At 47.7% G+C, this 15,828-nt stretch overlaps 1 protein-coding gene across 2 annotated transcripts in view; it reads left to right on the top strand.

The window, feature by feature from the left end:
• The window catches only part of WDR25 (WD repeat domain 25), a 155,092-nt gene that overhangs the window by 913 nt on the left and 138,351 nt on the right, over nucleotides 1-15,828 (top strand). For both annotated transcript variants that reach the window (XM_032134948.2, XM_032134949.2), the window contains exon 2: nucleotides 3,277-4,113. In XM_032134948.2, coding sequence (XP_031990839.1) covers nucleotides 3,292-4,113 — 822 coding nt within the window. In that variant the 5' untranslated portion in view covers nucleotides 3,277-3,291. The remainder of the gene's footprint in view (nucleotides 1-3,276; nucleotides 4,114-15,828) is intronic.

Genomic DNA, 15,828 nt, shown 5'->3' with positions numbered 1-15,828 from the left:
CAAAGTCTCACTCTGTAGCCCAGGCTGGAGTGCAGTGGCGTGATCTCCACTCACCGCAACCTCCGCCTCCCGGGTTCAAGCAATTCTGCGGCCTCAGCCTCCAGAGTAGCTGGGATTACAGGCGCGCGCCACTACACCCGGCTAATTTTTTTTTTTTTTTTGTATTTTTAATAGAGACAGGGTTTCACCATGTTGGCCAGGCTGGTCTTGAACTCCCGACCTCAGGTAATCCGCCCTCCTCGGCCTCCCAAAGTGCTAGGATTACAGGCGTGAGCCACCGCGCCCGGTCGTTTTATTTAAACTCTTGGCTTTGCGTGTGGAAGTTGTTACCTGCCTGGAATGGGCTGCGAACTGGAGCGGCATTACTAGAGGAGGCTGACTACAGACATTTATGGAATGATGACCTGACTCGTAGACCAGTGGAACCCTCAGGCGATTGGTGCCATTTGGGGGTGAGGTGTGGAAGGGGTTGGGTGGTTGATTCCAGGGGACATTGAAACCCATTGTCTAGAAGAAGAGGTGGGTAATAGGCTGTCTGGAATGACTTAGCAAAGGACTTGGAGGGAATCTGTTGATGCTGACCTGACTCCACCTGTTGGGGGATGGAGGCGGAGCTTGGCGTGTTTGATTAAGGTTGGGTGCACTGGGTTTTCTTGGAAGTTGGTCTGTTGCCTGAGCGTTCTGTGCTGTTCCACCACGCCCTCTGCTGTCCTAGGAGTGCCTAGCACCCTTCTTTTTCTCTGGATTGTACTTGGTGCTAACAGCACAGAAGTAAAACATTACCAAAGCACTTCTTTGTGGGAACTAATTGATAACAATGTATTGTGCATGATGGTTCAGAATTTCAGAAAGAATTTTTTTTTTTGAGACGAAGTTTCACTCTTGTCGCCTGGGCTGGGGTGCAATGGCACGATCTTGGCTCACTGCAAACTCTGCCTCCCGGGTTTAAATTATTCTCCTGCCTCAGCCTCCCGAGTAGCTGGGATTACAGGCGTGTGCCACCATGCCCGGCTAATTTTTGTATTTTAGTAGAGACAGGGTTTCACCGTGTTGGCTAGGCTGGTCTCGAACTCGACCTCAGGTGATCCGCCCACCTCGGCCTCCCAAAGTGCTGGGATTACAGGCATGAGCCACTATGCCCTGCCCAGAAAGAATTTTTTTTTTAACAAGTAGAAATTCATTGCAGCGTGAATCTGTGTGTTGGGAGTGAAACGGGTGGATTTGGATCATGCCCTCAGAATTGCTCCCTGCATACTTGGGTAGAGGGACACCTCAGGACCTTAGCCTTATGCTGTGGGCCCGTCTCTCCAGCTGGCTGCTACAGAGATGGGATATCTGGGGGAAGAATGTTCCAGGCAGAGAGAAAAGAGGGAAGGGCTGGAGCACAGGGAAAGGCTGCAGGGGAAAGTGGCAGGCCTTTCCCACCATGGATCCTGGACATCTTTTGATTTCAGTATTTTCAGACCTAACCTCGTTCATGATGATGAGCATATGTTCTCACTTGTTGCTAATAAGCAGTGCAGCAGGTTTTCTTTATACATTTATCTTCATGGCTTTATACATCTAGCAAACATATGCTAGTATTTGTGTAGGATAGAGTTCTACAGTGGGGTTGCTGGGGTGAAAATGATGTGTTTAAACTTGTAACACATATGACCAAAATGGACCTTCCAAAGGCATTTTTAAAGTCCTGTCTCTTTCTCTGTAGGCATTGTCTCTTCAGGTCTTCTTCTTTTTTTTTTTTTTTTAAGATGGAGTCTTGCTCTGTCACTCAGGCTAGAGTGCAGTGGCATGATCTCAGCTCACTGCAACCTCCACCTCCCGGGTTCAAGCAATTCTCCTGTCTCAGCCTCTCGAGTAGCTGGGACTACAGGCGCCTGCCACCATGTCCAGCTCATTTTTGTATTTTTAGTAGAGACGGGGCTTCGCCATATTGGTCAGGCTAGTTTTAAACTCCTGACCTCAGGTGGTCCACCGGCCTTGGCCTCCCAAAGTGCTGGGATTTCAGGTGTGAGCCACTACACCCAGCCTAGGTCTTCTTTTATGTCCTTCCATAAAAGTTTTAGTTTTCTTTCCTTTTTTTTTTTTTTTTAATTTTACTTTTTTGAGACAGAGTCTCACTCTGTCACCCAGGCTAGAGTGCGGTGGCACAATCTTGGTTCACTGCAACTTCCACCTCCTGGGTTCAAGTGATTCTCCTGCTTCAGCCTCCTGAGTAGCTGGGACTACAGGTGCATGCCACCACGCCTGGCTAATTTTTGTATTTTTAGTAGAGATGGGGTTTCACTATGTTGGCCAGGCCGCTCTCGAGCTCCTGACCTTGTGATCCCCCCGCCTTGGCCTCCCAAAGTGCTGGGATTACAGGCGTGAGCCGCCTCACCCAGCGCTTTTTTCTTTTCTTTTCTTTTCTTTTTTTTTTTTTTTTTGAGATGGAGTCTCCCTCTGTCACCCAGGCTGGAGTGCAGTGGTGCAATCTCAGGTCACTGCAACCTCCACCTCCCGGGTTCAAGAGATTCTCCTGCCTCAGCCTCCCAAGTAGCTGGGATTACAGTTGTGTGCCACCAGGCCTGGCTAATTTTTGTATTTTTACTTAAGATGGGGTGTTACTATGTTGGCCAGGCTGGTCTCCAACTCCTCACCTCAAGCGATCTGCCCACCTCAGCCTCCCAAAATGCTGGGATTACAGGTGTGAGCCACTGTACCCAGTCTTAGTTTTCTTCATGTAGGTCTTGCTTATTTGTTATAGATTTGCCCCCAGCTATTCCATAGTTCTAATTTCAAAAATTTTATCTTCTAACTAATTAGGCCTGGTATGTAGAAAAGCCTTTTTTTTTTTTTTTTGTATTTATTCTTTTTCTTTCTTCTTTTCTTTTTTTTTTTGAGTCAGAGTCTTGCTCTTGTTGCCCAGGCTGGAGTACAGTGGCACAATTTCTGCTCACTGCAGCCTCCGCCTCCCAGGTTCAAGCGATTCTCCTGCCTCAGCCTCCCGAGTAGCTGGGACTACAGGCACCTGCCACCCTGCCTCGCTACTTTTTGTATTTTTAGTAGAGACGGGGTTTCACCATGTTGGCCATGCTGGTCTCGAACTCCTGATCTCAGGTGATCCACCCACCTCGGCCTCCTGAAGTGCTGGGATTACAGGCGTGAGCCACCGCGCCTGGCCTGTGTTTATTCTTACGAGTCTTGAGTTGGATTTCCTAGGTGACATGGTTTCTTATAACTATGTACATATTCTTCCATGCACATTTTCTGACGCTTGACTTTGTTTGATCTTAGGTGGTCTGGCTTTGAATGACAGCAAGAACTCCGTCTTTAATGGCTTCATTGGTAGCGTATGATGATTCGGACTCGGAGGCTGAGACAGAGCGTGCAGGAAGTTTTAATGCCACCGGCCAGATGAAAGACACTTCTAGTGTGGCCAGATCACCTGGGCAGGATTTTGCATCTGGTACACTGGATGTACCCAAAGCAGGGGCACAGCCCACAAAGCATGGCTCTTGTGAAGACCCGGGGGGCCATCGCCTTCCACTGGCTCAGCTTGGGAGAAGCGATCGGGGATCTTGCCCCAGCCAGAGGCTACAGTGGCCCGGGAAGGAGCCTCAAGTCACCTTCCCCATCAAAGAGCCTTCTTGTTCTTCTCTGTGGACGAGCCATGTTCCAGCCAGCCACATGCCCCTGGCAGCTGCCCGCTTTAAGCAAGTAAAACTCTCCAGGAACTTTCCCAAGTCATCTTTCCGTGCTCAAAGTGAGTCTGAAACCGTAGGTAAAAATGGCAGCTCTTTTCAGAAGAAAAAGTGTGAGGACTGTGTGGTACCCTATACTCCCAAAAGACTAAGACAGCTGCAGGCTTTAAGCACGGAAACAGGCAAGGGTAAAGAGGTGGAACCACAGGGGCCCCCTGCAGGGCGTGCCCCGGCCCCTCTCTATGTGGGCCCCGGAGTGTCTGAGTTTATTCAGCCATATTTGAATAGCCATTATAAAGAAACCACAGTTCCCAGGAAAGTGCTTTTCCACCTGAGAGGCCATAGGGGCCCTGTCAACACCATTCAGTGGTGTCCAGTCCTTTCTAAGAGCCACATGCTTCTCTCCACTTCTATGGATAAAACTTTTAAGGTAAGACTTGAATGAAAACTTCTGCTTTCAGATGCTCTTAGGAATACACTGCTGGAATAATAGTGAAGTGGAGGGAGGTTACAGGCTGAACTCTTTTTTGTGTATAGATTTCTGTAATTCTGTTTGTTGCATTCGAGAAAGGGTCATCTGTGGTCAGCCCTGGGTTGTGGGTACCTCCTGCCCCAACCCTTCCCTGATGCTGCCTTGCTCAGGTCACCAGAGGATACTGTTCCTTATCCCTCTCGGAGGCTGTGAGGGAGGAGGTGAGAGTAATTAGTGGGAGAAGAAAAGCAGGCCCAGGACCAAGCCCTGGGGACTGGGGACATCCTCGGTGACCCTGTGGAGCATTGAGCCATGCCAGCTCTGTGTCTGGTGCTGTGCCGGTTTCAGGGGCTGTTGGGAGAAGTAGGTAGACCCAGCCCCTGGTGTCAGGACTTGCACAGTGAGACAGGAGCCATGGACAAGTAGACAGACTCAACCCTGAGCTGTGAGTACGGACCCCCAGTAGGACACACAGATGCTCTGGGAGCCCAGCCTGGGAGGGCTTGGCGAAGGCCTCCTGAGGAAGGGGAAGGTTTGCTTGGGGATGGGGGCAGAAGGGCGTGCTTGGCTGCAGGAGCCATGTGTATGTGTTGGCTCCAAGCATGAGGGCCTGGGAGCTGGCTTCAAGCATGTGTGGGTGAGGGACTTGAGGCTGGGGAAGCAAGGTCAGGGAAGGTTGCACGTGCCCTTCTGGGGACTTCTGGTTTTACATGGAAACTCTTTTTTGCATTGTCTTATTTATTTTACAGGCTACTGAAGTGATAGTAATGCAGTCCCCCAGTATGCAGGTACAGTGTGATAGGTCGTTGTGCCCACCTGGGACCTGTCTCCAGCCCTTCGAGCTGTGCACTGCGTCCTTCCTCTCTCTCCTTGCAGCTAGCAAAGCACCTGATATGTAGCGGGTGCCAACTCAATGCTAGCTGAACAGAAAGCTCTTGGAAAGGAAATAACTTCGAGAGACCTGGCTTCACATCCAGCTTTGCTGCAGAGTAGCTAGCTGGTTGACCACAGGCCGGCTGCCTTCCTGTGGAGTCTAGTGTCTCATTTGTAAAAGGGCAAAATCATAGCTGGGTCATGTGCTCATGTGAGAAAAATGCTGAAAAAGTGCCTTGCACAGAGCCAGGTACCTCATAGGCGCTCAGTAAATGGTGGTTCCCTTGCCCTTGTTTCCTCAGAGTTCTGGAACCAACTTTGCTGCATCTTTTCACTTGCAAATTACATTTTGAGCTTTTCTCCCTTAAGAAGCATTTTCTTAACTGAAGAAAGGAAGCTCCAAGTATAGAGATGTCTTTGAAATGAGCTGAATTGATGGGTGGCATTTTTAAGTGGTGAACTGAAGTCCTGAAGTGGCTTGTCTGTGCTCTTTTCTAGCAAGATTCAGAGTCCTGTGGGAGAGAAAGTCATATTCTCTTTTCAGCCTGGAGTTCCAGGATTTTCCACTCAGGTCTTTGGTGCTTTTCCTGCCATTCCGGGGGCTGTGAAGTATGCGCGGAGGCTTCTGGCATCCCTGGTGTGGATCACAGCATGCTGGGATTGATCCTGTGGCCCCGGGGCTTCTCTGCTCTCCTTCCCAAGTCTGCGCTGCAAGGGCTGGAGGGTGGGAAGCCCATCTGGAGGGTTGCTGGTGGGTCTGGGCAGTGTCTGGCTGGCCGTGGAGGTCGAGTGGTGGTCCTTGTCCTTCCCTGTGCTCACCTTCCTGTTGAGGCCTTCTTTCCTCCATGCTTTTCTCGCGCCCCATGCTCTCGAGGGTCCCCTCCCTTTGCTTTCCTGCCTGTTAGGTTACTGACAGTTGAGGCCCAGCCTGGAAAGTCTGAAAAGCTCCCTGTTGGGTCCACTGAATACGTGTTTAGTGGGCTCTAGCCTTGTGCAACGTCCTGTTTTAGGGGCTGGAGAAATAGCATTGATCGAGACATACAGATCCCCCCACTTGAGAAGCTGGCAGGTTGGCAGGGTGTGTTCATGTCCAGCCTCTCACCTCTGGGCGTCCCTCATGACTGTCTGCTGTTTGAATGTTCTGCTCCCCACTGCTGCCTGGGGGTCCTGGGTGCAGGGCCAGGGGCCTCCCGCCCTTGTCTCTTGTTGCAGGGGTAACTGCAGCCTCGCCTCCTGGGGAAGTGCCATGGTGCAGCCAACGGGCTGGAGTTGGGGTGAACAGTGGCGTCCAAGGCGCCCAGTCTAGGGGCTGGCACGCGGCAGGGGCTTTGTGGAAGATAGTCCTGGCTGTGGGGTGAGTCACTTGAGGGGCACAGGCAATCCTCTCTGAGGAACCTGGAGGGAGAGAGAGGGCAGCCTGGCCGAAGGCAGCACAGGCTGGAGGAGGAGAGGGATGCTATGGGCAGAGATGGGCGGCGTGCCCTTCACTCAGGGTACTGCCTCCTGGAGAGATGTGGGGACAGCAGGTGTGTCCTGGTGGATGCCTACCTGCCTGCTCACCTCTGGAGTTCTCTCTCCTGATGGTGAGGGGCAGACCTGGGGCCCTGTGGGACTGGCCTCCGCCTGGTGGCGTGAAGCGCTCCCTGGGCCCTGCTGGCAGAGCAGCAGCTTGGGTCACTTTTGCCTGGGAAATTTAGATTTCCTAAACAGAAGCATCCCCATGTTAGTTTTTGAGCAGAGAGCACCTGAGTAGAGGCATTGATTTCTGGCCTTGTGGAGTAGACGAATGTGCCAGGCACGGTGCCACTGGGGACGTGGGGGAGAGATGTTTCTGCCCCTATGGAGGGGAAACCGTGAGCAGCCAATGAACTGTGACACCTCATGACCAGAAGAGGGCGCAGTGGGCCCAGCTTGGAATGGCAGTGAGGGTGGCTCGGACTGAGGGACTGTGGTAGGAATGCCCTGCTCCTGGGCGATTCCGAGACCTGGGTCCAGGTCTGTGGGGCTGCCCTGGGTGGGGCCAGGTGCCGCTGCTGTGCCCGCCTGTCCCGAGGAGACTGTGCTGCAGGTGATGACACTGGCACGGGCGCCTTGGGCTGCCAGGTAGCTTCTGGGGAGCCCCGCCCACTGCACGGTGCACCCTGGGTGCCTTCCCAGGGCAGAGCACATTTACTGTCATGAGGTTGGGCCAGGGTCAGCATGGCTGCTAGGGTTGGCATCTCCTGACCCTCTTTTTTTACTGTGGTGTCGTGAACATTAGGGCTTTTATAAGCCATAGATACAAATGGTGGGCCAGGGCCCTCTCTGTTTTAAGATATTTGACAGTTTTCAGTGATGGGGTTATTTGGCAAATTGGTTTTGGGCAAATTGACTTTGAATAACTTTTCAGTGTGAAGAGTGTATGGCAGGGGCTGGAGGAGCCAGGATGGGAAGATGGATTGGGAACCGGTGGGGAGCTAGGCAGGAGCTTTGGCCAGAAGTCCCGGCTGAGGCCTCAGGCTTCCTGGGCCACCGGGTTTATGCGTGGCCTGGCTGGGCGGCACGTGGTGTTCTTTTCCCTCCTTGGTGTCAGAGGTGGGGCAGCATGGCAGATCTTGGGGACCTGGTGATCTGGGGAAGGCAGTGTGTGGGTGTGGTTAGTGGGTCTGGAGTGGGGATAGGGCCTCGGGCACAGGCAGGAGTCCTGGCTGGCTGCAGCCCAGTCCCTGGAGGAGAGGAAATGGTGGGCGCAGCAGGGAATGAGCTCAAAGAGGCGGGCGCAGCGGTGTACCCTTCGCAGGGTGCTTTCCTCTTGCCTTTTGGTTAAAATCTACCAGAGTGTCTTCTGGGCCCCTGCTGGATCAGGAAGGAGGGAAGAGCTTGGGGGCTGGGTGACAAGACCTGCTTGGGTCCTTCCTCTACGGCCAGCCCCTTGGTTGCGTGGTCTCTGGCAAGTTACCTCACTTCTGAGCCTTCATTTGAGTATCTGTAAAGTGGAGAGAATTAAACATGCTTTGTTGGGTTTTTGTGAAAAGTAAACTATATTAGTTGTGAATCACCGAGTGCAGTGCCTGGCACATAGCAGGCACTTAGTGTGTGCTCGAGTTCCTGATTTTCCCCAAGAATTTTCTCCTTTCCTTGACTTGTGCTCATGTCTTGTTTTACACAAGTAGCCACGGAAGCATATCAGCTTCACCTAGCTAGACTTTAAGCTTCCTGAGCCAGAACCCATTTTTATATTCTCCAGCATCTGGCACAAAATTGTGTACATGTTAAGTGATCAATAAAGATTAAAACAAATTTTTTGGATTTTATCTCAAGCCTTTGGGAAGGGATAGTCTTTTGAGTGGATAAATCATATTCGCCACTAGGGGGCACAATAAGACTTAATATAAGCAGCTCATCCAAGCTTCTAGAATGTGGAAGAATCCTTGATTCAAGGTAACATTTACTGAAAAATGATTTTTTTCTGATCAGGAGAAAAACAACACAGTCCAACTTATTAATCTAAAGAACATGGAGTGCCAGTTCCTTCATATCCTTAAAACGTAGCTTTGGAATTCATACATTTCAATTGGGCACATTACAGTGGAAAGATACTTACTTTAATATGTTCTAAATGTTCTGTGAGCTGTAAAATATGCTTTTATTAGTTTTGAAAAATTTACAGCTAGAGAAATTAAGTAAAATAAAACAGTGACTCATAATTCTGCACCGCTGCTCTTTCCTGACGATCCCCTCCTCCCCTTGTCTGTGAATGTGCTTGCTTTTTCATAGCTGTGATCCCAGCATGGATACCCTTTTATATACTCTTTTCATCTCCCAGTGAACTCGTTTGGCTTAACGTGTTTGAACACCCACTGCACGTAAAGGTAGAAATTCAGACTTTGATGCCTTTTTTTGAAGGAAAACATGTACGTGGCCTGCTTTAACCAAAAACACAACCAGCCTTTATTGAATGCTCCCATGTACAGAACCCTCTGCCAGGCACTGAGAGGGAGTCCCAAAGGAATAAGATGTGTTTTCTGCTTCCAGGGACCTTCTGTACCTGTATGAAAACCTGCAGTTCTGAAACACAGAAGGTTTTTAAAGAAAATGTATGAATTAGGTGTTATTTGCTTTACAGAATAATTTGCTCTAGAAATTCTTTTAGTAACAAGTTTCCTTAAAATACTTTAAAAAAAACCTTTTAATTTTCGATCATGAATGTAATAGATGCTTATTGTGAAAAACTTTAATGATGCAGGAAATATGAAGTATGAAGGAGAAACAGAAATCATTGATAACTCCCAACCCCAAGTCAGTGCCTCATTAACATGAGGGACCTCCCTGGTCTGGGGCCCTACATTCCTATCTGTTTACATAATTGGGCTTATTGCATAGTATGTGCAGTTTTGAATTCTTCCTCTGCTGCCCAATCTTTTGTAATGTGTAGGGGGAATTTTTCTACCTTATTAAAAACTTTTCCCTAATATATTTTTATAACTGTCTCAAATTTCGTACTTTGCTTCGTCATTTCCATGTTGTTTCCTATAATTTCCTGCTTTTGTTTAAAAAATAATCAGTATTACGGTGAATATGGCTATACATAAATGTTGTCTTTTTTTGCTGCGTTAATGCAGTTAAGATGGGCTTTGAGGCCGGGCGCGGTGGCTCATGCCTGTAATCCCAGCACTTTGGGAGGCCGAGGCGGGCGGATCACGAGGTCAGGAGATTGAGACCATCCTGGCTAACATGGTGAAACCCCGTCTCTACTAAAAATACAAAAAATTAGCCAGGCGCTGTGGCGGGCGCTTGTAGTCCCAGCTGCTTGGGAGGCTGAGGCAGGAGAATGGCGTGAACCCAGGAGGCGGAGCTTGCAGTGAGCCGAGATCGCACCACTGCACTCCAGCCTGGGTGAAAGAGCGAGACTCCGTCTCAAAAAAAAAAAAAAAAAAAAGATGGGCTTTGATTTACACCCAGGCATCCAGGCATTAACTAAAGCCCTTGTGAGTGGTGAGTGGGACCTGATTAGATTGGCAAACCTTCAGTACCACTGTTGTACTCCTTGGTTCCCATGCCAAATCTTCTGCTTGGTAGCTGTGTGACTTTGGGAAAATCACTTAGCCTCTCTGATCCCCTAGTTCCTCACTGGTAAAATGGGGATAATTGGTAAATGGCCACCAATTAAGGTTGTTGCTGTAAAGCTGAAATGAGAAGATCCAGCCTAGTGCCTGACAAGGGAGAGGCTGAGGAAGCATGTTTCCGATTCCCCTGTACCTGTATTGATTAGTTATAAAACAAAGTGTAGAAAAGACAAATCACCCAGAATCCTCCAACTTACTGTAACTCTTGTTTTTTGTGAATCTTTTCATTGTCTCTATGCACACGTTTTTAAAGCGTTTCAATCTCAGTGTTCTTGAGATAAATACTTTTAGAATCTAAAGAGTTTGAGGATTGTCTGTGCCAAGCCATTCATGCACTCCCTTTTCATGTACTGAACACTTGGCAGGTCCATGTTGGAGAGCTGGGTCCCTGTCCCCAAAGTGGTCACATTTAAAGCGTGGATGAGAGGATGGAGAGCACTAGCCATTGCTGAGCGCTTACCATGTGCTAGGCATGTTCTAAACGCTCCATCTCCTCTTCATTACAGGCCTGAGAGGCCACTTCTGTCCTCATTCCCATTTTACAGATGAGGAAATTGAGGCACAGAGAGGTCAAGAGACTTGTCCGTGGTCACACAGCTAGTAGATGATAGAGGCAAGCAGGGAAGCTTCAGACTCAGAGCCTGAGCGGAAAGAGCTACCACCACTCACGCTGCCCTCCCGCCTCTGAGAATAAGGGATGGAAAAGCGCATCCCCTTCACCCAGGTGGTGTCCAAGCTCCATCCCAGCTTCCAAATTTTGTGGTTCTGTTAAGGGACATACGGAGAAGAGATGATTTCTGGGGTGGTTTGGATTTGCATTTTTATGTATTACAGGATCCTGTTGATTTATCATTATTAGTGAATCTGATTATATTAAGGTATCTTAGATGTGCTTTGTAGAAAGTGATATATTTCACATTGAAAGACAAGGAATTTATGGCTCTAAGTGCCAGAGTGAGGGTTTATTTCAGTTTTGAAAGAATTATTCTTGATGGATTTTACAAAATGAGATTGAGAAATGATTAGATGTGTGGAGTGAGGAGTCGTGGAGCATTATGCAGATGATTGGCAAGTTATTCTAAGCACGAGGCAAATCTATTGGCAATGAGAGGCACAGCTGGGAAGGAGGTTTGGCTGGTGGTAGTGGGCCTTTGGTATTTGGGGAGTGAATGATTAACAGTGCATCCAGGGCAATTAGATGAAGGCGAGGAGAGAATGGGTGATGTGTGTGTGCACATGTGCGTGCATGCATAGCGTTCATCTGGTTCATTTGATAGAGACCCATAGAGAGGAAGACACTGGCCCGAGGACACACAATAGGTGTTTGCATGCTTCCCAGTCTGGACCCTCTATTTGCTTCTCTTCTTTCCCATCTTCCAGAGGACTTTCAGAATCACCTGAATTACCCCAGGATTGGGAGTGAGGGGCTTTAGACTGGTTGGCAGCAGGGCTGCCGAGCCTCTGGGAAGAGCCATGAGATTCCGAGCTGGAATCTTCTCTTTGTGGGAAGTGAAGTTTTTTTTGACACTCCTCCTCCCCCATGTGAAAACCGCGACGTTTCTGAGGCCAACAAATGAGACATTTCCCAGTTCCAATTGCCTTACAATCCTGTATCTTACAGAAAAAACCTTGGGTTGAAGAGGAATAAGAAAAGGAAAGTGTAGCAGAACCCAAGCTGTGTTTTCCACTTTTTAATAACTTCATTCCATGTAACTTAAACAGTTTGGTGTACCAAGGGCAGGGCCTTGTGCTCACCAGATGCTGACAGGAAGAAGACAGCTGTGTGAAGGTGCAGGCTCTGTCCTGGAGAAGCAAGCCTCATTCACTCTCATCCCATGTCATTAAGGGAAGGATAGAGCAATTTGGAAAAATGCTTTTAATGTAATTGAAAAATGCAGATTGCAAAATTGGCGCACTTAGGAATCGAGACAGTCTAGTAAATTATTTCTTGTTGCTTTTAAAACTCGTAGACAGTAGACTCTTAAAGGTGCCTGTCTAATGCCCAGTGATGGCCTGTGTCCAAATGTGTTGTTTTAGATTTAATTTGTTTTATCATAAAAGTGGTAAAATTTTGGAAAAAAATGCAAGAAAATGGCAGAAATTAAAAGATAAACCATAGACCCTTCATTCAAGCCTAATGACCGTGAACATTTTGCAAGCAGTGTTTCCTTCTTGTCTTTTTTCCCTACATATATCAACTAGTTTTAATCATACTGTAGGTACTTTGTTTTTGTAGCCTGCATTTCAAATCATAGGATGGTCATTTCTCCCCCAGATTGTTAGTATTTTTTCCTCTTAAGAGAAGGGTTAGGTAAGTCATTCCAACCTTTTAAGCTTTTCTTCTAGCTTCTCTTTTCTCATCAGGTGTTTTGTCTATTCTCCCAGATGGACACAGCTCTCATGCAGACCCCTCATATACTGGGGGGAGTGGAGCAAGCCGGGGGACAGAAGCACTGAGGGGCAGTCAGAAGGTACATGTGAGTGAGACCAACTGTGTCAGCCCAGGATACCTGGAAGCCTGCCTTCACCTGGACCCCCCTCTGGCAAGCTTCCTGAAGTTTCCTGAACTTGGCAGAGGACAGTGTACCTTGATCTTCTACATGGAATACTGTGGTACTGGCTGAAATGCAGGGAGGATCAGAAGGGCTTTAGAAACCTACAACCAAAGCGGCCCTAGAACTCTGCTTTGCCAGGGCTCGTGGGGCTGTTCTAGGCCTGCCTTTCCTCGCCAGATTGTGGCACTGGGGAGCTCGGCCGCCCCATAGAACGAGGGCTATACAGAGATGAGCGGCACCCCCGGGGGCTGCTGCTGCTGAAGGTCATTGACTTTGCGACTCTGATTGCTTGGGCATCCTGGATGTCCCTGGATTGAGCTTCTCGGTTTCTCCTCTTTATTTCTTGGCCTTTCTGTTTTATTTTTCTGGGGAATTTCTTCCACTTTATCTATCTTTCAATGCTTTTTTTGAATTTGTATTTCTGCTGTCATAAAGTTTTAAATTGAAGAATAATATATATCCAGGGAAGTGTTCTGTCATATGTTTACATTCCAAGAGCTGTTTCTTATTTTCTGAATGTTCCTTTTTTTAACATAGCATATTGTTTTTTATTGTATATTTACAAGGTCTTTTCTTAGCTCTTTGAGTTCTTTGAAAGTTTTCCTGTTTTCTGAAATGTTTGTCTCTTTCTTATCTCCTTTGGTCTTTTTTTGTTTTGGTGTCTGTGTTCCATGTTAGAGATTTCCTGCTGCTCATTCCAATTAGGGAGGGAGGACCTACAAAGCTGACCTGACCAAAAGCTGTGTGTGTGTGTGGGGGCAAAGGGACTTTGCAGCGGGCCGGATGCAGGGTTATGAGGCGGCAGGCTGGCGCTCATCATAGGAACCCACTTGTGATTATTTTTATGTATTTCCTTGAGCCTGGTCAGCTTCTCAGGGAGGGGTCTTCTCTGGGTGGGCTCTTGGCCTGCTGCCAGCCTTCCGGCATCTGAGCTGGGGAAGAGGGTCAAGGTCTCCGTGTTTAGTGTGCAGACTGCACTCTTCATCCTGTCCTCCAGCTTGGTTTTCTCACTGTCCAGCACGTCTTTTCCCACTAGTGTGCAGATCTGTGCTGCTCTTTTTGGGGGCTCTGTAGTGCTCAGTGTCTGACACACACCATCATTTATGTGTAAAAGTGGCTGCGTCTTCTCACCCTCCACAGCAGCAGAATTATTACCTTTTGAAAATGTCTGCTAATTTAATGGTGTCTTGTTTGAGAACCAAGTGAGTTCATTTACGTACAGCTCTTTTAGAACAGGCCTGGCACTTCGTTCGTTCTAAACAAGCATTTGTTATCCTGGTTCTTGTCCATCCATCTCCTGTAGTCTTAGCGTTTCTCTTATCTGGGCAATTTACATACTAACAATATTGACCTTTCATCATATTTCACCCTCTTCCCCACCAGGGTGTTGTGTGGTGTTGAGTTTTGGTATTTCATTTTTTTTTTTTAACAGAGAAAACCTGACATTTTTCGTCGTCAAGTCTCTGGCCCTTTCCCTTTGTAATTGTCCGTGGCTCTAGAGCATGGCATGTCCTCCCCCGCCTGAGATCTGATAAATCGTCACCTATATTTGACCTTCATCTAGTAGTGATTAGCTTGAGCCAGTTTCAATTCTCGTCAGTGGGTCCAAGGCAGGCCTTGCGCCACCATGATGAATGTGTGCGTGGTGCCAGGGATCGATGGGCATATTAAGGAGCAGCGCCGCGGTCCCCGGCAGCCGGCTTCGTGACGCTCCCCCACACTGATGCTGGCTATTCATGATTTAAAATGACCTTCTTCCCATCCGGCTTATTCCGCAGGGCATGGGTACGCCACAGCTTCCTCAACCTTTCCTCAAAAAAGAAATGTTGTTTTTGACCATAAAAGAAATGCAATCTGGAAAGAACAGAAAGGTATAAAGAAGAAACAAATTGCCCATTTTCTCTCCGCCCAGAGGCAATGACTGCAGACCTTTTGGTATATTTTCATCCAGCCTTAAAAAAAAAAGATTCAACATAGTTGAGCTCCAACTATACATCTAATTTAAACTCTTCTTTCCCTCCACATACTGCAGTAGCAGTTTTTAATGCTGTAATTTATTGCTTTGGTTTTTAGTGTGGTCTCCAAATCCCTGGGGGGCCTCAAGACCCTTTCAGGGGGTCAAAACTATTTTCATAATAATACCTAGGAGTTATTTGCCTTTTTCGTTCTCATTCTCTCCTAAGTGTACATGGAGTTTTCCAGAGGCTATGGGGTGTGTGCTTTTGCAGTAGATTAAATACAGACACAGCTTTGAGAACGCAGCTGTCTTGTATTAAGCCAGACATTAACGAGATCTGCAAAAATGTAAACAATGCCTTCTCACTAATTTTTCTTGGTCTTGGAAAATAGAGTTATTTTTATAAGAATATGCTATTTCTGTTAACGTGGGTTTGTTACTGTTACTTTTACATAATAAATATTTTAAAATGTCCTCAGTTTTCACTTCTAATATGCTAAGTACCCATAGCTATAATCTGAAAAAACAACAGCTCTTTGGGGTCCTCAGTCATTTTAGACAGTGTAATTGAGGACCACTGTTTTCTTTACATCTGTAATTACATTTTGGAGGATCTCACTATTGTGTTGGTGAAAACATCAGCACATCCCAGCTCTGGGATAAGTGAGTGGGTTCTTTTCCAGCCACATCTCTGTCTTCTTCTGCTTGGTTAGCTCTCCAAGCTGTGTGATGAAAATGTGAACCCAGGGGTCCAAGCCTCTGTCACCCCCCTGCCCCTTCTCCTCTGCCCTTCCTTTTGCCCTTTGTGGAGATGACTCAGCAGCATTACAAAACCATAAGCAAAATCCCCCAACTCGACCATACACTGAAATTATCATTATCCTTTGAACACCTTCGCATCCATTTCTGGTCCATACAGGCTGTGTTTGTCAGAGTGTGCGTGCAGCTCTGCAGCCTGTCTTTCCATTTAACATTCTCTCCCAGCCCTGCCCGCGCCACGCTGTGCCACCAGCCGCCTCTGCGTCTTTGGAGGGCCGTCAATTTTCACTGGTTCATGACGCTCTATCGAGTTGATTAACTGTAATTTACTTAGCCACCCTTGGACACTTAGGTGGTTTCTAATTTTTGCTATTATAGATAATGCTGAAGTGGTTATCTTCATGCATGAAACCCTTCTCTGTTG

This window comes from Hylobates moloch, unplaced genomic scaffold, assembly GCF_009828535.3.
Source record: "Hylobates moloch isolate HMO894 unplaced genomic scaffold, HMol_V3 SCAFFOLD_16, whole genome shotgun sequence".
NCBI classification, from domain to species: Eukaryota; Metazoa; Chordata; class Mammalia; order Primates; family Hylobatidae; genus Hylobates; species Hylobates moloch.
The sequence above is the reverse complement of the archived record's forward strand: the minus strand, read 5'-3'. Positions and strand labels throughout refer to the sequence as shown.